Source organism: Mastacembelus armatus, chromosome 5 (assembly GCF_900324485.2).
Source record: "Mastacembelus armatus chromosome 5, fMasArm1.2, whole genome shotgun sequence".
NCBI classification, from domain to species: Eukaryota; Metazoa; Chordata; class Actinopteri; order Synbranchiformes; family Mastacembelidae; genus Mastacembelus; species Mastacembelus armatus.
In genome coordinates this window covers 4409661-4432606 of record NC_046637.1, presented here as the reverse complement: position 1 = coordinate 4432606, position 22946 = coordinate 4409661, and the positions used below count along the sequence as shown (strand labels likewise).

General features: G+C 40.1%; 2 protein-coding genes across 8 annotated transcripts in view; one reads left to right on the top strand and one right to left on the bottom strand.

Moving 5' to 3' along the window:
• Positions 1-22946, top strand: part of stab1 (stabilin 1) — a 64538-nt gene that overhangs the window by 6246 nt on the left and 35346 nt on the right. For all 6 annotated transcript variants that reach the window (XR_003295667.2, XM_026306551.2, XM_026306550.2 and 3 more), the window contains 28 exons: positions 23-159; positions 1170-1297; positions 1786-1862; positions 2858-2980; positions 7987-8124; positions 8400-8471; positions 9676-9789; positions 10139-10192; positions 10675-10755; positions 10866-11087; positions 11378-11470; positions 11597-11683; positions 11787-11898; positions 13380-13566; positions 14177-14270; positions 14732-14890; positions 15324-15419; positions 16995-17090; positions 17366-17413; positions 17680-17813; positions 18018-18129; positions 19229-19306; positions 19750-19851; positions 19977-20081; positions 20849-20980; positions 21633-21761; positions 22390-22443; positions 22780-22893. Coding sequence is in view for 5 of the 6 variants with exons in the window: in XM_026306551.2 (XP_026162336.1) it covers positions 23-159; positions 1170-1297; positions 1786-1862; positions 2858-2980; positions 7987-8124; positions 8400-8471; positions 9676-9789; positions 10139-10192; positions 10675-10755; positions 10866-11087; positions 11378-11470; positions 11597-11683; positions 11787-11898; positions 13380-13566; positions 14177-14270; positions 14732-14890; positions 15324-15419; positions 16995-17090; positions 17366-17413; positions 17680-17813; positions 18018-18129; positions 19229-19306; positions 19750-19851; positions 19977-20081; positions 20849-20980; positions 21633-21761; positions 22390-22443; positions 22780-22893 (3078 nt within the window). In the remaining variant the exon portion in view is untranslated. The remainder of the gene's footprint in view (positions 1-22; positions 160-1169; positions 1298-1785; positions 1863-2857; positions 2981-7986; positions 8125-8399; positions 8472-9675; positions 9790-10138; positions 10193-10674; positions 10756-10865; positions 11088-11377; positions 11471-11596; positions 11684-11786; positions 11899-13379; positions 13567-14176; positions 14271-14731; positions 14891-15323; positions 15420-16994; positions 17091-17365; positions 17414-17679; positions 17814-18017; positions 18130-19228; positions 19307-19749; positions 19852-19976; positions 20082-20848; positions 20981-21632; positions 21762-22389; positions 22444-22779; positions 22894-22946) is intronic.
• Positions 1721-5238, bottom strand: LOC113130177 (zinc-binding protein A33-like). 2 transcript variants are annotated; one of them, XM_026306552.2, is made up of 3 exons: positions 3503-5238; positions 2891-2959; positions 1721-2789 (listed from the first exon to the last, which is right to left on the bottom strand). In XM_026306552.2, the coding sequence occupies exon 1, from the start codon at positions 4935-4937 to the stop codon at positions 3534-3536; it is 1404 nt and encodes a 467-aa protein (XP_026162337.1). In that variant the 5' UTR covers positions 4938-5238; the 3' UTR covers positions 1721-2789; positions 2891-2959; positions 3503-3533. The 2 variants fall into 2 exon arrangements, with proteins under 2 accessions (XP_026162337.1, XP_026162338.1); XM_026306553.1 differs by having other exon boundaries at positions 1721-1895.

Below are 22946 nucleotides of genomic sequence, written 5' to 3'. Positions count from 1 at the left end.
CCACTCTCTGTCTGTCTCTCAGTCCAGCTGCGAGTGTATGTTCGGCATGTCCCCTATAGGTGGCAGCCCCGAGTTTGGTTGTCAGCTAGTCTCCGCCTGCTCAGCGGACACCTGTGACCCCTCAGCTGTCTGTCAGACAGAACTGGATGGACAGCCCAGGTTGGACACACAAGTAGTTTGTCTGTTGTTTGCTTTTAGCTAGATCCAGGTCTAGACACAAGACGTCCACTAGAAAGGGCCTTCTATCCTCCTGAGAACCGAGGAAAATAAGTGTCTTCCAATTTCTTCTTTTTTGTAATTTCCTACCTATTTTTGGTTTAAAAAAAACATGTTGCAATTTAGACTTTTTAAAATTTATTTTTATTTTTAATTTTATAGCATGTCCACTGTAGTGGACCATAGGACCGTTTTTGTGTGAACAAACTGTCCACTACAAGGGACACAAGTCAGTGGACTGGGTCTCAGGAGGCTATGGGAGTTTAATAGTTAAAACCATGTAAACATTTATAAGTAGGGATGGGCACTGAAGCCCATTACTACAAGAGACTACTGAAGTATTAAAGACCACAGTATCAATAATTCCTGACTTTAACAGTTGGCACTGAAGAAAATTTCTATTTATTGTTGCTACTTCAAAGTTGTTTTGCACATTTAATCCTGACAGCTCAGTTTCTTATTAAAAAATTACTCTGATGCATTTCTATGATTCCCAAGAAGAAATCTCCCTTTGAGCAATACACAGACCCAGCTCTTAGTGGCAGCGGAGGAGAAAACTAAATGTTGTAATGTGTGATTAATTTCTCTAGAGGCATGTTGATTCTTCTCCAGAAACTTGGCTAAGAAATGTGACGCCTTCTGGGAATAAGACGTCCTTTTTCACTCTTTTCTTCCATCATTGGACATGAATCATTTTTTTTCCATTTGACCACATAAAAATAATCATCCATGTAGCAATGAATTGTTGCTTGAATTTTCTCTTAAAAAACAAAAGAAGAACCAATAGCAATTAATGCACTGGATCAATAAGCAGTATTGGTAGTGTAGTAGCACTGTTGAATTCTTAACGATACCCATTTCTAGTTATAAGTTATCCTGAAGTTTAGCTCTTTAGGCTTCATATAAATCAGTCTTTATTTTTATTTCTGATCACCTCTCCCCACCTGCCTCAGGTGCGTGTGTGAGGCGGGTCAGATCGGCGATGGTCGGCGTTGCTATGGTAACCTGATGGAAAGGCTTATAGAGCTGGACAGAAGTGGAAGCCAGAGAGAAAATCTGACCGGAGCTGTCGCCCTGTTTGGTAAAAGAAGTTCAAATTCACTGTACAAAAACAATATCTGTTAGAATTTACTGTTTCATATGTTTAATTCATTTCAGTTCCAGCACAATGAGAACTGTACTTTACAGGACCATAGTAGCTGCTTTGCTTTCTAAATATCATAGATGCTTTACATAGACTTTTTGCAGGCACTGATATTAGTCCGTTTCAACTTGCAGAGACATTTTCTGTTAGTATCTAAATCATCTATTTGTTTATTCATTTCTCTAGTTATGTTTTCATTCAAATCTACAGTGTTTATATTTCAGCAAAGTAAAATGTGCTTTATTGTGAAGTGGCTCTGTCACCGACTGATGTTCACCACTATTTGCTATCATTGTGGATTTGTTAAGCCTGGCTGTGTTGGCTGTGATCTTTGACCTTGGTGTGTGTGTGTGTGTGTGTGTGTGTGTGTGTGTGTGTGTGTGTGTGTGTGTGTGTGTGTGTGTGTGTGTGTGTGTGTGTTTCAGAGAAAGGCTGCTCACTGCTGCTGAATCACAATGGACCCTTCACTGCTTTCATTCCACTGCTGAAAACTCCTCTCACTGTAGGTCACATCTCTCGCTTTCAATCACAGCAACTAATGGTCAGAACAAACCAGTGTACAATTTTACTACTAAACTATTACGTGCAACTCCTAGTCATCATTTTACTAAAGTCAACTGCACACCGTAAAGTCTGAGTGACAGGTGCATCAAAAACTCATGTTTGGATGCACATTGTGCATTTTTCAAGATGGAAAAGGCCAACTGACATATAAGTAAAGTGTTTACTGACATGTTTGTTTAGTTTTCTGCCTAAAGGTTCAGTCTTGTTACGGTGTTTGTTTGCAGGGACTTAAATCATGAGACAGGGTATGTTTGGGTCTATAGATGAGACTCAGAATGTGATCCCCAACCTATGGAAGTAAAGTCTGGTGCTTTGTACTATGGTTGTATTTATGAGTGCTGCACCCTGGATGACACCCATTCTTCTCACTGAAAGTTGGCTGCCTGGCACATGCACCAATTATATTAAATTTTTTTTTTCCTTCCATGTTTTTATGTCTCAATGCATATAAGTATCGGTGTTTCCCCCAAAAGTTTTTGCTTTTACACTTCCATGAATTAAAATGTAATCATTAAAAGATCAATAATTGACCTGGTGTTCAGTTCAACACTTGTACAGTGTATTTTATTGTGATCTATGGAAAAAGCGTATAGGTTGGGTCTAGAGGGACTTAAAAACTGGGTGGCAGTTTTGAGTGGCATCTCTCAAAATACACCCATGCTTTGTATGCCCCTCCACGCACTCAGACCAAATCCAGTGATTACACCTGCCACCACAATGTAAATGTGAAGGAGACAAGTCTGTTCTTTCACTGTTGTTAGTGAAACACAGATTGTTGCATCAGTTGGACATTTGTTGGCATCCTGTTTTTCACTCTGGGCAGCTTCCTTTCCTCACACAGTCTGTCATTGTCACCTTTCTACAACTAGTAGGAAGAAAATCATCAGTAAATAAATTCAGGATTATTAATAAACATAAACACTGTTTCTGTAGGGTGTCAGTGAGGAGCTGATGTGTAAAAACCACCTGATCCTGGGTCAGCACCTCTACAAGGACCTTGAGGGACGAGACTTCAACCTGTATGGGGGAGCCAAACTAAGGGGCAAAGACAACAAGGTAACAAGGGTTCTCTTAACTCCACGGTCCCTGTGACATCTGTTTAAACTGAATGTTAAACTGAAACATAATGTCTTAGGCTAACATCTTAGGAAATTAAAATAATACTATAAATATCTAGCTGTCAGAATGCCACAATAGTAAAAAGGATCAAACTGATGTTTAGTGATAACTATAAAACATACAGTCAACGTAAACTGTTCTTTTTTACTTTCAATCAGAATAATCCAAAATGTGAGAGAAACCACAAGTTACGGATTTTTAGTTACGTTGTAGTTTTTGTTCATTTTCATTTCCTCAGTTTTCATATTGCGTTCATATGGTTAACATGTGTTAAAACAAATTAAAAAGTAAAACTGCCAGTTAAATCCAACCAAAACAGCCTTTTCTCCTGAGCTGATACTGCACTGAGCTCTCACTGCGTTTTATCCTGGCTCAACTCTCCTGTTTGGCATGTTGCTCCAGATGTTCTAAAGTGAACAGCACACCTGCTAGATGTAACATTGGCAGGATAGTACTCACGACGAACAGCAAGTCCTTTGGTAGATATTGTCTAACAGCTGTTTTCCACTGTCACAGAGACCTTCCCTGGTAAAATCCTCAGTGGGAGATGATTCTCAGTGTAAATGTACGGAAACAGGGTGTCAGTGAAGGTGTGTGTGAAGGTGTGTATGTTTTTGTTGGTATCAAGATCAGTGAACGACAGGTTTCCTTTGTCAAAGTCCAGATGAACTCTGATCCTCTGGAGTCTCTTCTTCAGTGGGAGATCTTCCTCTGAGCCTGATGTGGAAAACACTGTATATTTACTGTTGGAGAACCAAATTCTCCACACTCCGGACTGTAGGTGTCCGTTTATCTGGATGTACTCTCCCAACACGCCCAGTTCCCAGTCCTTGTTGTTACCAATCTCGATGTCCCAACTGTGAGACCCTGTGTTAAAACCTTCAGAGCCGAGAATAGAGCAAGAGAATTTGGTCCTCTCTGTGTTTTTTGGAAGCTGCTGGATTTCTCCAGATCTCACACTGGTCAGATCACTGGACACCAGAAGCTCTGGGTCGGCAGTGTTTGGATCCAGAATCACAGGAGTGTAGGAGACCACCTCCTTCATCTTGTTCCAGATGTTGAAGGTCAGGTTGCCCAGGTGTTTGGCCACATCTATCAGAGCTCCTGAGACCAGCTGTGGATCATCCAGCAGGAGGCGCTGCTGGACTCTTTTTACTGCAGCCTTGTAGTTCTGCAGGAATGAGACGTCTTCAGCTCTCAGCTCCTCCTCTGTGGCTCTGACTGTGTCTGAAAGAGCTGTTATCTCTGTGCTCAGAGCCTCAATCTTGTCCTTCATCATCTGACTCTTCTGTTCCTCTTCCTCCCTCAGAGCAGTGATCCTGGCCTCCTCTTCCTCTTGTAGAAACTGGTGAAGCTCCTTAAACTGCTCCTTAATCTGTTTCTCTGTGTCTCGAGCCTGGACCGTAATGTGTCCTGCTGTTTGATCACAGTTTCCTTTAGCTTGTTCAAAGAGCTTCAGTTTCTCCTGTAAGTGCTTCAGAGACTTCAGGATCTCCTCTCTGTGATCCTGTGCAGCTTCATCGATGGGTCTGAATCTGTGGTTGTTGTGAGTTTTTGAATCTCTACAGACAACACACACTGGCTGCTGATGGTCCAGACAGAAGAGTCTGAGTTTCTCAGAGTGCAGACTGCAGAGATCTTCAGACCCTGATGAAGCTGGCTGGTCTCTCTCCAGTAAAAAGACCTCACACAGGTTCTTTAAAGCCAGGTTACAAGGAGGGTTTTCCCTGCCAGTCACAAACTTACATACTGGACACTCCCGTGTTTGTTTATGTCTCCACCATCTCTGCACACAGTTTTTACAGAAGCTGTGGCTGCATGACAAAAGAACAGGATCTTTGAAGATGTCGTGGCAGACTGGACAGGAGAGATCCTCCTTTGATCGGGAAGACATTTTGTCTCTGAGTGAAGCTGAAAACACAGCAAACAGACAAAGAAGTCAGTTAATCTTGACTGTGTCTTAGAAGTTACTTTCACTTTAAGTTGTGGCTCTTCCAGTTCGTTATGCAGAGTCTGCAGCAGGTTGAACTTCAAGTACTCCAGTAATCCCAGTGTTCCCACTGTTCCCTTCAGCAGCTGTTCTTTCAGTGAATGTGGTGGTTTTGGTTTGAAGGTGGATCTGATCGTCTCTGCGTACAAATCCTCTTTCAGCACCAGAGAATAAAGACTTGTTTCCTGCTACTGTGTTACATCAGTGTGGGTGGAGCTTTGTTCACTCATTTCCTGCCCGGTTTCCTTGGTGTGTTATCATAGCAGACACCTTATTGCATGTTAAAGAAGAGCTTCAGGCCTATCTTACTGCAAAGGCCACATGTCCTATGTATGTACTCCTGCTAGTCTATGGCTCACTGTGAAGTGATTTTTTTTTTTATACTTACATTTTACGGAATATAATATATGGGTCATTCCAGAATTGGAGGACATTTGGGCTTCAAATTTCTTGAAAAATTAACCTTCACTTTTCAGATTTTCTGCTACATTTTCATCAATAATAGATAATAAACTATCAAAGGCTTGATTAGCTCAGCTTACAAATCAATTTTACAATTTTTTTTATAATTTTTTGAATGATTTATCTGGTGTTTACAATACTTGGTGCAACAGGGTTGCAGGTAACACGGTTGCAAATCCTTACTAATGTTAGCTTTCTCTCAGGAGTAGAAGCTAGCTGTTTATCTAGCTGTTACTCCTGACCAAGAGGACAAATTTACTTATGTAAATAAGTGAAGAAAAAATACAAAAATAATCCTCTTATTCTGATAATATGCATAACAGGGTAGCATGAGGTAGACTGAGACATTCAGTCAAGGCGAAATATATTATGAAAATATGAAAAATAGAAGAGAGGACATACCTTTGCTCTATCCATTCTTTTGGAAAACTGTTTGATAATGTCATGTCCAGCATGTTGTGTCATTCACTGCTTTCTTCTTCTTCTACCATGCTAAAAAGGTTATGGTAACAGGGTTGCGTGCATGTTGTGGGACACACGTTCCATGAATAATTATTAATATTTGAAATATTATGTTTATTAAAACAAATGATTCCACAGTTACAAGAGACAGGCATGAAACAAATAATACCAAAAAAATGAAATTAAAATTTGATTTAAACAGTTTTATTTGAGATTAAATTTGGTCATTAAGGGGGTGGGACAAGAGAAAAATTGCATTTTAGGGGGTACTCCAACATATTTATTTTTAAAACTATTTTCAAGCATTCTTTTATCTTAGATTTTTTAGATTTGATCTCAGGACAAGTAAATTTACCCAGAAACTACATTTTTTTAGTATTTTGAATGTGGATTATTTAAAATTTGATGGGTGCGATGTAAAATGTCCTCCAATTCTGGAATGACCCATATATCTACTGACCTCTCTCTCTTTCTCAGAAGTTTATCAGAGCACCAGTCAAACAAACAAAATATTAAAATATTTTAGTAACTTGTCCAAAACTTGTTGCAAGTGAATAACTGTATTGGCCATTTGAATAGAAAAATAGTGTGGGTTAAAACTGTTTTTCTTTTCTTGTAAAATAGTAAATTTGAAAATTGATGGATAACAACAATAATTCTATTTTAGTATTCAAAATACTATTGTGACTAAAGAGTTTGCACATATAAGTGTATTAACCATTACAGTCACTCACAGGTGTGGGGATGATTGTATGGGGCAAGATGCAGAGATTGTTTGATACAGTAGTAGTGCCATCACAGGACCCCACTGCTTTATGTATTTGGGCTTTTGCTGTCTCCGTGCACGTTATTTATCCAGGTTACACCAATTGAGCAGGGGTCCTCCACAGTTACTGTCATTTTACTACAAATTTGCTGTTGGTTTACACATTTGATGCATCAACAATTATTTATAGTGTGTTTCACAGCAATGCCTCAACACACTAATCATAGTAAAATGACTCATTGAACTATAAAATGTCACAGTAACACAACAATAGTGCAGCTAAATAAATTGTAAGCAGCATTAATCGAAGGGGGAGATTAGAGGGATAGTGGGAGACAATATCAGAGAGATAGGAGGAACAATGGCCTGGAAACCTTTGTAGGAGAACTTTAAACTTGACTCTGAAGGCGACAGGGCTGCTCCCTTCAGGGGTCGCCACAGCGAATCATCTGCCTCCATTTAACCCTATCCTCTGTATCCTCCTCACCCACACCAACTATCCCCATGTCCTCCTTCACTACATCCAAGAACCTCCTCTTTGGTCTTCCTCTAGGCCTCCTTCCTGGCAGCTCTAACCTCAGCATCCTTTTACCAATGTATTCACTGTCCCTCCTCTGAACATGTCCAAACCATCTCAATCTGGCTTCCCTGGCTTTTTCTCCAAAACACCTAACATGAGCTGTCCCTCTGATGTCCTCATTCCTGATCCTATCCATCCTCGTCACTCCCAGAGAACCTCAACATCTTCAGCTCTGCTACCTCCAGCTCTGCCTCCTGTCTTTGTCTCAGTGCCACTGTCTCTAAACCAGACAACATTGCTGGTCTCACCACTGTCTTGTCCACCTTTCCTTTCATTCTTGCTGACACTCTTTTGTCACACATCACACCTTCTTCACCTCTACTCCCCTGTATCCTCACCGTTCTAGGCAAGGCAAGTTTATTTATATAGCACAATTCATACACAGAGTATTTCAAAGTGCTTTACAGAAATAAAAGACAAGTTAAAAATACATTAGCAAGAAATAATAATAAAAAGTTAAAAATTAATATTAAAAGAAACTGAGTGCAGATAAATCACTTTGGATAAAACACTGTCAGTTGTCATATGTTATATGCCACACTAAAAAGAAAGGTTTTTAGCTTGGACTTAAAAATTGCCAGAGATGAGGCTTGTTCTACTTGAGTCCCTCTCATTTACACACATGTACCGTTTTAAATTCCCAATAACCAGGTTATTTAACACACAGTCTCTCGTTGTTGTAGAGGTTCATCCTGATGGACAATCCCAGCAAACTGTACAACATCCTCCAGGAAGACCTTCCAGCCGCCAATGGGATCATCCACATCATCGACCGGCCAATCACAAACACGCTTTCTGAGAAGCCTCTTCGTGACGAGCGGGTGAGTTAAAGGGTCAGGTCACCAAATACAGAACCCTCCATGAAACCACAAAATACAATATCTACACTGAGGTGAACTATAAACACAATAGGTTAAAAAACAAAAACATCTCTCACAAAAATGCTTCAATAAATAGTGTGGGGGCATTTTTGAGCAAATGTTCTCTGTATACAGTTTTACTTGAATTTTACCTGTTGTTTAACCAAACTTACTGTTTTTTTTACAGCAGTCTGTGAATGACACTCATTTGATTTTCTTCTTCTTACTCTCTCCAGTTTGCTGATAAGACGATTGGAGAGATTCTGACTAAGGATGGGAAATATAACCGCTTCCTGTCTCTGGTTGATGTGAGTATTTTGATACTGAGTGTGTCAGTTTTAAATATAACGAAGCTGTGTGCATCAGGCTGCAGTAACAGAGAACGTCAGCACTGGAGGAGTTTGGAGGGTCATTTTTTTTAAACCATAAACACAAGAGCTGAACAGTCATGAAATGGATTTGGATTGAACTGTGTGTTTGTCTGCTCGGGTGTCAGACTCAGTCCCAGTTCAGGGGCAGCATCCTTTGAAGGCTGATTGTGTCGGTGTCACAACAATGCTGGTCTATTTCAAAGGCTTCTTCAAATGCAGCCCTTTTGCCTGGGAAACGAAGGCTTCATCTGTTGTATCGTGGCCCACCATATCCCAACATTCTTTGTGCATCTGTGATGAAATGCGAACATACCAGACACAAGGCCAGTCGATGAAATAATGATACAAATATTTAAAAACATGAGCTCTTAATAATCTCAAGGTGCCACTGAGGCATCTCATTTTCCTCAGAAAACAAAGAATATACTCAACATTTCGGGCTCAATCATTAGTGATAATGGATTTTCCCAGTACCCTTGTCCAGTCTGGCCCAACTGCAGCTGTAAGGGTTGCTAGGCAACAGGAGTGCCACTTTGTAACTTAACAGTAGGGCTGGGAACATCTGGTGGCATAAACAGAAAGTCCTCTGTAGACGAGGCCGTCTCATTTCAGTCCATCGCTTAGCTCAGCCTATGTGGTCTACTGTGGTCTACAGTGGCCACAAAGCCTGTGCCTTTGTAGACCATGTCCTTTGAAGGATTTATATACCCGCCTAATTAGATGACTTCAGTACCTGCAGTAGTAACAAGGTGTTATTTTTAAGGTCACTGCATCTTTTCATTTTGATAGAACTAGGGTTTCAGACTTTAGGCTAGTTCCTCCCTGGTTACTGTGTTATGGATAAAAATCTAAACATCTAAAATGCTTAAGACTGTAATGTACATTAGTCAGCCACCTGGGCTTCTTTAAACAAGTCACCTGGAGACACTTAGGTTTCAGGTAACTTATGGAGCCGCAGTGGGATTAGAGTAATTATCTACCTAGCTTCTGCTAATAATGTTCATTCATAGTTTCTGCCAAATCAGAGGTTGTTGTCTCAAAAATACAAGCTGCCTTTGTTTACTTTACTGTTACATTAAATCACATATGTGTAAACAGTAATCGATGCTTTACTCAGATGTATGTTTATGTGTGTTTGTAGAACTGTGGGTCACCCCCTCCTCTCCGGGGCCCTGGACCCCTAACTGTGTTTATCCCCACCAACCAGGCTGTGGACCGAGCCAGAGACGGCAGCATCCTGTACATGCTGAATGATGTAAGAACGCAGTGAGGGCAGCCAGGTGTCATTTCTGCTGAAGTGCTCAGTTATTCACTGTATTTGGGATTAATGCAGAAAACAGAGATAAGTTTAAAAGATGAAGCTGCTAAAACACGACCAAAACCTACACTGTGTCAAATTGAATCTTAGTTTGTTTATTAGCCTCACCCCCAAACCTCTTGGTTCTTATTAGAGCTGTAAATCTCTAAAAACTGCCACAAATGTTTAGTGTCATTTGAGGAATAAAAGTGTTTGTAATTGTACGTAATGTGGTGGCAATAGTAGCCCTCATTATGTTACCTGAAGATCATCAGATTTTTTAAAATAATATTCTGCTCTTTTCAAGGCCAAACATAAACTTCAGGAACTCCTCAGGCACCATGTTTTCTCCCAGGCTGTGGTAAGACACCTCTCATCCCACAATTCTGCAATCAATCCATCTATCAGTCCTTTTCTCAGTTTACTTCTACTTTTCTTCTTTCTCCTTTCTTCTTTTCTCCATGTGCTGTTTTTTTTTTTTGCTTAATGAAGCAGAAACGTACCAATTCTGCATCAATGGCACTGAAATAAGTTTTCTGCTTTGACTAGAACAGACCTAAACATGAACTACAAAGCCTGAAATGTCCCACAGACGTTGTCTTTTAAAGGGTTAACTTCAGATATTCTAAATATGTGGATGTGGATTTTGCCGCCCATAACTTGCGTGGGATGCGCCTCAGCAAGAGACGTTATGAACAGTGTTGCAGTGTCACCAGGGCCTCCTAATGATTGTTTAAAGGCAAACAGCTCCACTAATGTTAAAGCACTAAGAGCAGCTGAGGCTTTGAGCTGTTCTGTCCAACATGTTGTTTGAAAAGTTGATGATATTGTTTCTGTCTGTAGCTGACAGTTGACGAGTTGGCTGCTCTTCCTCAAATTCAGACGATGGCCAATCAGATCGTCACCATTACTTTGTCTGATGATGTAAGTAAGATCTGTGATTGGTTATTCAGGGTGTTTGTCATAGTTTGTGTGTTTGGTAAACATTATCAGGTTCTATTATCACCCCCTGCCCCCTGCTTGCTCCCCTGCAGGGTGAGATCCAATTGGGTAAGAAAGGCGTCCGTCTGGCGAGCACCAACATCATGGCGTCAAACGGGATCATACACATGATTGACGGGCTGCTGTACCCGCCCTCCATCCTCCCCATCCTGCCTCACCGCTGTGATATCACTGAGAACAGGATCACTGTGGGTCCATGTGTTCACTGCAGTTACCTTTCTGTGACTGCGTGTCCAGATGGCAGTACTGAAATGGTAAAATACACCTTTACTGCAACTTTTTGTTCTACCATGCGACCCCAACAAGAGATCATTTTGAGACATAACTTGTGCCATAATGATTAGAAAGAAGTTGTACAGTAGCTAACTAATTTTTTTCACGACATGGGATATTTTATTTTCTGACATCAGTTACAAATCTGATCCATATTCAGGACTTCAAATGTTGCCTAAATCACGTTTTGTTTTCCACCCTAATATTTTTCTGGTGGGACACATGGATGAGAACAGAAATCCAGCAAATATATGTGTTTCTGTCTCTTCAGGACAGTCATCAGATCGGCTGTGAATATGTCACATCTCCTCTCAAACCTACACTCAGTAAAGGCTGTGCCAAATACTGCAACGTCACCAAACAGGTGAGACAGAAAACTGAAAACTGCATCAGGAGTGTACGTTTTACCCTAATAGTAATCAGCTATGTTGATGGCTTGTTTTTCTAGTAAAGAAAATCTAAAAGTGTGTGTGTGTGGTGCGTGCAACAGGTAGCAGAGTGTTGTGAAGGTTTCTATGGCCCAGACTGTAAACCATGTATTGGAGGATTTCAGCATCCCTGCTACGACAAAGGAACAGTGAGCAACATACAAACAACTCTGTCACTTAGTTCTATCAAATGATGTTTTTTTTTTTTTAAGTTTCAGTTGTTTATCTTTTTTTAAATTTTACCGGATGCAGTGCTTCGATGGTATCCAAGGCAACGGCTCATGCAGCTGTCAGTCGAGATTCAAGGGCGTCGCCTGCCACATCTGCTCAGATCCAAACAAGCACGGAGACAACTGTGACGAAGGTAACGGCTCCTCCTCGATAACGCAGAAAGAACACCTGGAAAACGCTGCTGCAACACTCAGACCAGGCCGTGGCCCCATTCACTGCTCATTTTAAATGTCCTTTACTCTGAGGTAGTTTGTGTTGTGTTCATTTGCTATTAGTCACATATGCACTTAGCTGGCAGTTAATTAGGTACATCTAGCTAAAACTAAAAATTATGCCTTTGAACCTTTATTGCATTACAGTGGCAGGTGTTTTCTATTATTAGAACCATTTATTTATTTCAACATAGCTAAATAATAGAAACGCACAAACTACAGCCCCAAAAGTGGCTGCACAATTACATCAACACCTCTGTAAAGCAGTTTGAACAAAACCTGAAGGTTATTACCTTCATGAAGGAGGGTTTGTTGCAGGACTGTTGGATTAGACTGACTTAACCTCCAGCTGACTGTTTTCTTTATGGCCAGATCGCAAATCTAACTTCAACTATGTGTGTCATCCTGGGCTTCATGCAAATCAGAGTTGGCTCCACTTCAGTCCCCATGAGCTGTTAATGCACCTGAAGCTGTTTGGCAACTAACAGAAAAACCACACAAAGACTAACCTCTGCTGTTTGGCAATTACAACAACAACACAGGGAACAATAGCAAATTGTAGTGTAATTTAAGTCCTAACTTTAGCTGTTATCATGGGGCCAGAAGAAACAAACCACTGGTGTAATCACAAATAATCAGATAGTGAGTGGTTATCTATGTTAGCACTTGTGTGAAGCTGTAACTAATGGAGGTACAGCAGTGCTTTGAGCAAAATGCTAATTGTTTTTTGTCCTTTAAAGACCATGATTGTCATTTCTGCTGTCACCAGATGAGTATCTGCAAACAGTCCTACATCCTGAAGTCTGACTGGATGATGATACTATTGCTGCCAATCAATTTAAACATTTAATTATGATTAAGTGCATGATGTCCATAGTTAACTTGCAGTTCATTGCAAATTACTACTCTTATCAACATGGAAGTGGACAAATATGCTTGATTTATGCAAATGTATGTTTATTTTTGCACAAATCAAAACGATAAGAAATAGCATCTTAAATATTCTCCAGAATAACCTTGAGGGTACTGCATCCTTAAAAAATATGCTAAAAGCACAACATTGCAAATTCAAGCCTAATAGGCAACAACAGGCGGGTGTGTCAAGTGTCGAGAAGGAGAGGGAGAAAGGGGAGTAATGTCACAGCAGCAGATTTTGCAGAAGTTAGTATTGTGGACAGAAGATATACAGTGTTCATCTAGTAAATTCTACAGCTCCTTAACACCCATGACAACTGTCCTAAATGCTAATCACAAGCTGCTGCATAGTGGAAAAGGGGGGGGGGTTCACTCTGAAGTGAAGACAACTTCAGCCCTACAAAAGTGCTGGTGATGTGTTTGACACTGTATTATCGCTGACTAACCTGAACTTATCATGTGGTGTGGTGTGTGTGTGTGTCTTCAGAGTGTCGCTGTGTCCATGGTGTGTGTGATAACCGTCCAGGCAGCAATGGAGTGTGTCGAAGAGGATCTTGTTTGGAGGGATACTCTGGAGAGAACTGTGACAGGATGGCCACGCCCTGCAACTCTGACGGACTGCAGGAACACTGTCACATCCACGCTTACTGTACACACACAGGACTGAACACCATGTAAGATACTACTGCTTCCACTCCTACTATAGCTGATTGGTATATTAGGGTTAGTAATATCTTATTTAATTAGTATGACACAACAAAAACATGTTTGGGTTGTTTCCCAGCCATGTATTACGTCTGATTTTAGACTTGACAGCCTTCGAAGCACAATTAACACAAACCAGGTTAGTCCTGAAGTTACTAAACTGGTTTTCTGCTGGAAAGTTAGAGCAACTCCAGGACTAACCTGAGGTGTAAGTTAAATCTACCAGAGGCAGGTTTAACTTGAGATTGTTGTTTGTTATTGAAGATACATGAATTATATGTACTGTGTTAATGAAGATCATTATTTAGGACCGCAGGTACCAGTTTGTTTCTTTGTTGCTTTGTGGTTTTCTGACTGAATGTCAGTTTTATTCAGATTTTCTTCTCCAATCCATAAATTTTAGGCTTTTCCAGGTCCATTAAATGTTTTGAGCTCAACCAAAATCTTTGGTTTTAAATTCATCTTGTTTACTGGGAGTTCAGGACTCCTTTTTAGGAGAAAATAAACTATACTGGACTAAGACCTACTCCATTACCTCAGCAGCTGCTGAGTTTAACTTGTATTTTGTGTGTTGCACAGGTGTGTGTGTAGGGATGGATATGAGGGCGACGGTCACTCCTGTTCTGCCATAAACCCCTGCCTGAAGAACAACAGGGGAAGCTGCCACACCAATGTAAGACTGACTGTTCATGCATAGAAAGGTTTATATGTATATTAATATTTTAAATGCGTCCTCTCACTCGACAGGAATAATCTGCAACATCCTTAAAATAATAAAAGCAGTTGGCACATCTTTTCATTCTTAACAGCTGATGACAAAACAGAGTTTAAAATTTTATGATCCCATTTCCTTCTGACTTCCTTTCATGATGAATCTCACAGTCGTGTCTGGGTTCAGCTGTATTGATAAATAGTCAGTGTTTATGCTCTGAGTCCTTGTAAATTTTTTAACATTTAAAGTTTGAAAATCATAAATCTGAAAATGCTCATATTCCAAAGCTTTTTAAATCTTACACCTTTAATATATTTAATTATATTTATCTTTGTCATCAGTGTGCCTGCCTGTGTTAATGCCTGCATATCACACTTCCTCTGGTAGAAATAAAATTGAATGTTTTTCTTGTTTCTCTATAGGCAGAGTGTGTATATGTGGGTCCAGGTAACGCGTCGTGCGTGTGTGTTGAGGGTTGGACAGGTGACGGCAGAGTGTGTGTGGAGATTAATAACTGTCAGCTGGAGAGTCGAGGAGGCTGCAGCCCCAATGCCGACTGTAACCACATTGGACCTGGACAGGTCTGTACAGTTTTTTCCTTGTCTCCTGCAATACAGCAGCAAGAAAAAGTATGTGAACTCACAGGAATTATCCAGTTTTCTTTATGAAATGATGACATAATGTGATTTGATCTTCTGTCACTAGAGGTTCAACCAGTTAAGTCCAAGGGTTCACTTTTTCCACCAGCAGTGGGAATGTTTAATGGGTATGTTCAATTAAGACATGGAAGATTAGAATTGTGTGGGATATTAAAGACATGGTGTTTTTCTACATCTGTGACTTAGAAGAAGATGTTTTACAATCAGATCATATAGAAAACCAGCTCATTCCAATGTGTTCACATGCTTTTTCTCACCACTGTGTTTATTCTGTGATTATTTTATTATCTGCCTGAATAAACATATTGAAGAAAATTGTTGAGAACTGTCTGTCTATCTGTCTGTGTGTCTGCAGAGTGAGTGTATATGTAAAAAAGGGTATATGGGGAACGGGATCGTGTGTGACCTCATCAACCCCTGCCTCAAAAAGAATGGAGGCTGCCATGACCTGGTACACACACACACACACACACACACACACACACGCACGCACACACGCACACACACACAGGATGTGGTGCATAGTAGAAATTCAAGCAAAACATATGAGACAAACCACAGAAACACTTTCCATATAACCTCCAGTGTTACATAAATTACTTTAAATCACTTTGAAATCTCCAGACCTGACGATTAAAGTTAAGATTTTTCTTCATCTGAAAACTTGATTTGTAGCATGTTTATCTTATCTTATCAGTGACAACTCATCCACAGAAATAGTCAGGGAATTGGCAAAAAGTCACAGCTCTGTTGAGCAGAGTGTTCCCTTAGCTCTCAAGAGTGATGGCTTTGAGTTTCTTTACAATTAAAATCACAACTATTAGATGCTTCCTGCAATTAATGAATCTTCTACTACAGTAGCTCTTGAATCATCTGTAAGACCTCAGTTATGTTTAGACTGCTTCTCTCCCATAGAGCTCTCTGAATTTACATCAGTAGTTGCTTCATCTAAATCATCGTGTCTCTTAGACCCCATCCCGACTAGACTGCTTAAAGACACCCTGCCATTATTAACTCATCTCTATTCGACTTAGTAAATTTATCTCTAGTATCAAGCTACATATCACAGGTCTTTAAGACTGCAGTAATCAAACCCTTATTCAAAAAGCCGAGTCTTGATCCAGGAGTCTTGGCTAATTATAGACCAATAGCCAACCCACCATTTATTTCTAAAATCCTTGAAAAAGCTGTTGCTAAGCAGCTATCAGACCACTTACACAGAACTTATTGTATTTGGGCCTAAAAACCTCAGAAATAGCTTGTCTAAAATTATAGCTACTCTAGATGGCATAACCCTGGCCTCCAGCACTACTGTGAAAAACCTTGGAGTTATTTTTGACCAGGACATGTCCTTTAACTCACACATAAAACAAATCTCTAGAACTTACTTTTTTCACTTGCGCAACATTGCCGAAATTAGGAACATCCTGTCTCAAAATGATACAGAAGAACTAGTCCATGCATTTGTTACCTCAAGGCTAGATTACTGTAACTCATTACTATCTGAATGTCCCAGTATCTCCATAAAAAGCCTCCAGGTTATCCAGAATGCTGCAGGAACTAGCAAGAGAGATCATATTTCTCCTATATTTGCTTCTCTTCATTGGCTCCCTGTAAAATATAGAATAGAATTTAAAATCCTTCTCTTCACATACAAATCGCTTCGTAATCAAGCTCCTTCATACCTTAAAGACCTCATAGTATCCCAATAGACCACTTCACTCTGAGTGCAGGTCTACTTGTGGTTCCCAGAGTTTCCAAAAGTAGAATGGGAGGCAGAGAGCCTTTAGCTATCAAGCTCCTTTCCTGTGGAACCAGCTCCCAGTCTGGGTTCAGGAAGCAGACACTTTCTGTACTTTTAAGGCTAGACTTAAAACCTTCCTTTTTGACAAAGCGTATAGTCTGTCAAGTGCTTACTCATAAGGGATTTGGAAAGTGTCTTGAGATGATTTGTATTGTGATTTGGCGCTATACAAATAAATTGAATTGAATTAATTGTGAATCATTGTGTTGTGCACTCTGTTAGGCAACGTGTGAGCAGAAGGAGAGTGGCACTCACACCTGCACCTGTCCTGATGGCTACGCTGGAGATGGGCTCATCTGCTACGGATCCTTACTAGATGTAAATAATCACACCAATATAAAATAAAGATGTTTGAGTATGTTTTCCCCCTAGACCCTTTACTACTGGGCATCTGCAGTTCAATCTGCATGCATATGCAGACCCCTTGACTTCTGCGCAGTGTTATAGATGTTTTTAAATACATACCATATGTTTTGCTCCTCAATCTACACTTAACAATTAATGAGAGTAAAAGTGATGTTGTATGATGCTGCTTCATCAGCAGTGCACAGTTTAACAAAACACCATAATAACTGTGTTTTGTGCTTTTGTAGGAGCTGGACATGAACCCAAAGTTCTACAGTTTCTATCAGCTGACACAGGTGTGTAAGAACTACTCTGTAATTACTGCTTCTTCGATTTCCTATTTTAAAATTAACCTCAGAGGTGCAGCCTGTTGTTGTACTTTGCTGTATAGTGTAACTGTCAAAGCACATTTATCCTGAGCTTTATTTAAATTTAACTGGGCAAACAAACAAGTGAAGATTAATAGGTTCTTAGCAGTGAGGATGCTGAGGCGGTTTTATAGTAGACTTATTTGCTGTAGCTGTAGTAATATGTCTGTTTTATTTTTGTGTGTGTGTGTTAGAAGTACAGTCATTTCTCTGAGGACCTGAGCGGGAACCTCACAGTATTGGTTCCATCCAAAGATGCTTTGAGGAACATAAGTTCAGCTCAGAACTCATTTTGGACCAGCAGACACCACCTGCCTCACTTCCTGCGGTCAGTCACCTCCTCACTCTGGTCACACCACTGTAACTCTCTCTCTCACACACACACACACACACACACACACACACTGTTCAGGTCTACAGCAATGGACTTGATGGATCACAGATCCTTCAGGGTTGACATGACAACCAGACTGTAAGTTTGTGTGGAGTGAAATGACCTGTAACTGTTTCCTTGTGCTCTTCCTGGTTGCAGGGCCCACTACCTGCTCGGGATCTACTCCATTGAAGATCTGGAGAGACTAGTGGGCAGCAGGCTACCCACTCTGAACCCCCCCACACAGTGGGAGATCAGCAACAGCAGTGGGGTAAGAAATGGGGTGTTTATGACTGACTATACATTCAGGTAAGTTTTGCTAACACTTGTGTAGTTTGTCGAGATTAGTTTCATGGCTCTAGCAGGGATATTTTTGTTTTTCTTTGAAGAGGAGTTCATATATTCCATGTTGGCATCAACATTTAAATCTTCTTTTGGATATTCACTAAAGAACTCCACCTGTATCTGTGTCATCCACCTATGCAGCTTCTCCCACTAAACACAGTGGACAGGATTTTAGTCACAATGAGAATAAGTCCAACTGTAGAATCACTGTGACACTTTGTCACAACCAGGTAACTGGTTACAACAACAAAAATGGCGACAGTTGTATCCTAAAAATGCTTGTTTAAATTTGAACTAAAAACCCATATATATAATTTATTAAAGACTAAATCTAAATCAACATCAGGTGCCAAAATAATGCTGGGAATGCCTGGGAGCAAGAATCTCCCAGGATCTTGTGGTCACGTATTACTGTAATAATACAGGGGAACAAGGTAGCATATTGTGTAGCATGGAGGGGAAAGTATGCTGATCCATATGACTACTCATCTGTCTGCAGATGTCATTAGAAAATGTGACAGGACTAGACTGATGTGCTAAAAAGAAGATTTCCAGACCATCTTTGCAAAGTTAGTGTTAAAATGTAAATGTATAGTCTATATGCTTTGGATTTTAGTATTTTTTTATAATTGTGTATTTTTATTCATTGTTTTGGCATCCAAATTATTTATGAAATTCTATTAAAGCAGCTATTTTACAGTGTTTAACAGGTCTCAGATGAGACTGTGGAGGAGACAGTAGATCTGCAGTCTCCGTAAATGTTTTATGATGTTGTTACTTCATTACAGAATTTGTCTATGCAGCATCACCTATTATTATTTTCACACACAAATATCACTTTCCTCCTGCTGCTTCACGTAATGGTGACGATGGTGTAAGGAACTACCGTCTCATTACATTCAGTCACGCAGTTACATTCATTTTGCAAGTGTCTAGTCCAAACAATGGCAGTGTTATGACACCTGATATTTCCACCCCTGGTTGAGTGTAAGACACCTGCATAGTTAAGTCTTGTTTTGTTCCAGGTGATCCGGATTGGAAATGCCTCCATCCTCACCCCCAACCTTCCAGCAATCAATGGCTACCTACACATCATAGACCAGGTAAGAGTCAGCCCCCTAACATCCAGGAGGTAGAGTAGAGTAAACTGCAATGTGGTTATTTAGTTATTGATGGGTTGTTAGGAACCATACGAAGTGCTTCTTCATCCGTGTAACGAGCCATCATCCAAACGTGCAGGAAAAGTGAATAAATTCTATGATGAAGCTTGATGTATTATCTCATTATCTGGCTCACCTCAGATTATTTCCATATGAACAGTGTGCTCAGTGCAAGGTGGGATCACAATAGCTATAATGAGGTCACAATGAGAATAAGTCCAACTGTAGAATCACTGTGACACTTTGTCACAACCAGGTAACTGGTTACAACAACAAAAATGGCGACAGTTGTCGTACTTTCATACGGATTAAATAAAAAGAGATGATTTGTTCTGAACCACATCTGATTGTTGTTGTTGTTGTTGTCTTTTTTTTGGTGTGTTCAGATTCTGGCACCACCCAACTCAGACCTTCCCCCTGAACCCCCCGACCTGATGACTTTCCTCAACACGTCCTCCAACTTCACTCTGTTCAGGCATTATGCTCTGGTGAGATATCTGTTCATCTGACATGATGTAGTGTGTGTGTTTAGGTCTAATGTAAAACTATTTTGTGTTTGTGTTTGTGTTGTCGCATTTAAGTCAACAAACTATAACTGGGTGTCTTCTCACAGATGTACAACTTGTCAGAGAATCTGGGTGTGGTGGATTTCACCCTCCTGCTGCCGACAGATAATGCCATCAGTCAGTACCTCAGCAGAACTAACTCCTCCCTCCTGGTAGGTCCTGGTGATATGAGCCAATCCTGCAGTGCTGTTGACCCACAAACCCTCCACTGTGATGAAATAACACAGCAGTGGATGCTTTCACACTCACTATAAGCATGTGTCATTATCCAGGTCTGTATATTGGATATGACTTTTATGGATGATGCTTAAAAGACCCAGGCACATGAAATACAACTTAAAAACAAAATAATAAAATCCAGAAATCGTACATTATATCAACACATAGTAAATAAGAAATACCCACATTAAAACACACTTATATTCAATATTCCTGATCTTCATCTTGTCTTTGGCATTTTAGCTCAAATTGGTAAATTACACTTTTCTGACTTCAGACCTTATACACCTTTGTTTTAATCTGTTCTCTACTCAGGCTTCTTCACTGTAGCTGAGGTTATTTAGGTTCTTTCTTCAAGTCCTCTTTCCTCTTCCTGCTGTCTGATTTTGACTTCCAAATCCAAGCCAACCCATTTAAATAACATTTGCATCATTCTCACTAGGAAAACATTTGTTTTTTTCAGTTGGTGGTGGTAAAAAAACATCACAACTTTACCTCCTAGCTTCTGAGCAGCAGCTTGATATTTACCCTCACGGATACTTTGATGTATGACGGCAAACAAACACCTGCATCATAGCTACAAACCATATAAAGATACATTTTAATCAGTGAACAAATCAGAGATGTTGATGATTATCAGTACAAATTATGTTGAAATCCCCTTTATAATGTCTGTTTCTGTGTATATGTACCTGTCCAGGACTCTGATGTGTTTAGGTACCATGTAATTCTCAATGAGCTGCTCTTCCCTGACCACCTGGTTGACGGCACGTTGAAAAGCACTCTGCTAGGCAGTGACTACCAGGTCCAGTTCCACTTAAACAACAACCAGGTAACAAAGACTGATCCAACACAGGCGTCACAGTCCTGAGACAAACCTTTCAAAAACCTTTTCACACCAGAACATTTGTTTGCTTGTTTTAAGGACCATGATGCTGCTTTTGCATTTCTATGAGTTTCCTTCTTTGACTTTCTTTTAGTTAAAGTTTAATCTATTCCATTTATTTTAAGTTATTTCTCCAGTGGTGTATTCAAGGACATTTTCACATCTGAGCAAAATAAAGAATTAAATAAACCTACATAAGTTGTATTTCACAGTGTATATACTGTATCTATCATCTGTCCTCTGTGTTTGATACAATGACAGTGCTTGTCTGAAATAAATAAAACTGTTGAACGCTCAACAGGGGAGATTTGATTTAATTCAGTTGGCACCAGAACTTTGACAGAAAATTAAAGCCTCTGAAATTTTGACTGCTGCAGCATCTCTATGCAGCAGGTTTCAAGCAAATTCATTTAATAGAAATGCTAATGTCAGTAAACTAAAGTGTGGAATGAAGGAAATCTGAAAACTGATGGGAGGATTTCTAGGATGATACATTCACATGTTTTGTGAAGTAGCAACACACTGGTAGGGTCTTGTGATAATGTGGAATTGTAAATCTTTCCCAGACATGGAGTGATTTGTTTCTCTCATTCTCCAGACGGCTGTGAACGACATTCCACTTGACGGCAGTTTTATTGAGACACAGTATGGGGTCATCATAGTCCTCCATCAGGTCCTCAAAGTCCGTCGCAACCGCTGCAGCAAACAGGTCACCCTGCAGGTCAATGTAAGGAAGGATGAATGAAAGACTGCATGAATCAATGAATAAATCGAAACCTGAATAGATGGACCAGTTGATGCAATGTTGAATAGACAGATAGATATACAGATCAGTGAAAGGATAATTGGACCAATGGAAAGGTGGGCTGATAGTACTAGGAACTGGCTCTGAATTGGGCTGACTGGTGGATGGTTGCACAGATGAATGGAAGGATGAGCCTGTTCATGTATGTGCAGCAGCACAAAGCAGAGTCAGGAAGGTTGAATATAGATCAGAGGATGTGATAATTAATAGATACACTCTCAGCCTGTCAGATGAAGCATAACATTAGTTCAGGCTACTTCAATACATACTGTAAATGTATTTAAACATTATTCCACTACTGCAAGTATAAACCTGCTCCTGTGTTTCAAAATAACCAGTGGAGTGAAGAGTAATTTTCTGCCAAAATTCAAACTGTTGGATCTTCTTTCTTCTTCAGTTACAACTGGATAATATACTGTATATGTAAGAAAAAGAAAATAAACTGAAATAAGGGCCAAAATCTAATGCAATAAGTAAATACATAAATTTAGACATATGGACAGGTGGATAGACTGGTGGTTGTCTACCTGACTCCTTTGTTCTTCTCCAGGGAAGGTGTACAGAGTGTGATGGCCCACCACGATGCCTCTTCAGCTACAAACCAGTAAGAAGGCTGTTTGACACCATAACATAAACACCTATGCTGCTTTGTCCAAAACAACAAACTTCAAAAATACCTAATAGTTGAAGTGTTGGTCACAAAGATTTTCAAAGTAAAAGTTGAGAGGATTTAATACTCTCTGTGTTGTACCGGTGTTGATGCTTTACCTGCACAGCACACACACCACAATGAGAAAAGTCTATTTGAGTCATGTGTCGGGTTTGAATGACTAAAGGGAGGTCGGATATTTATGGGTGTGTCTCACTCGTCACTGTAGCTCCCTGTATTCTTACAGCTCTGTTTGTGGTTCCACTGTGGTTCTAATGTGTTCTACCGCAGATCAGAAAACAGTTTCCAGCAAACATGCGGCCCAACTGTAAATACCGGAAGCGTGTCGGAGGCAGGAGGAAGTCGGTGCCCGGCTGCGTCATGCGGTGTCTTCGACCTACTACGGTGTGATGATTATGTTGTTAATGAGTTAATAAGTTCTAGTGGACCATTATAAA

What these genes read in the sequence shown, in the direction of transcription:
- LOC113130177 (XM_026306552.2), bottom strand. Translation starts at nt 4,937, where the DNA reads ATGTCTTCCCGATCAAAGGAGGATCTCTCCTGTCCAGTCTGCCACGAC.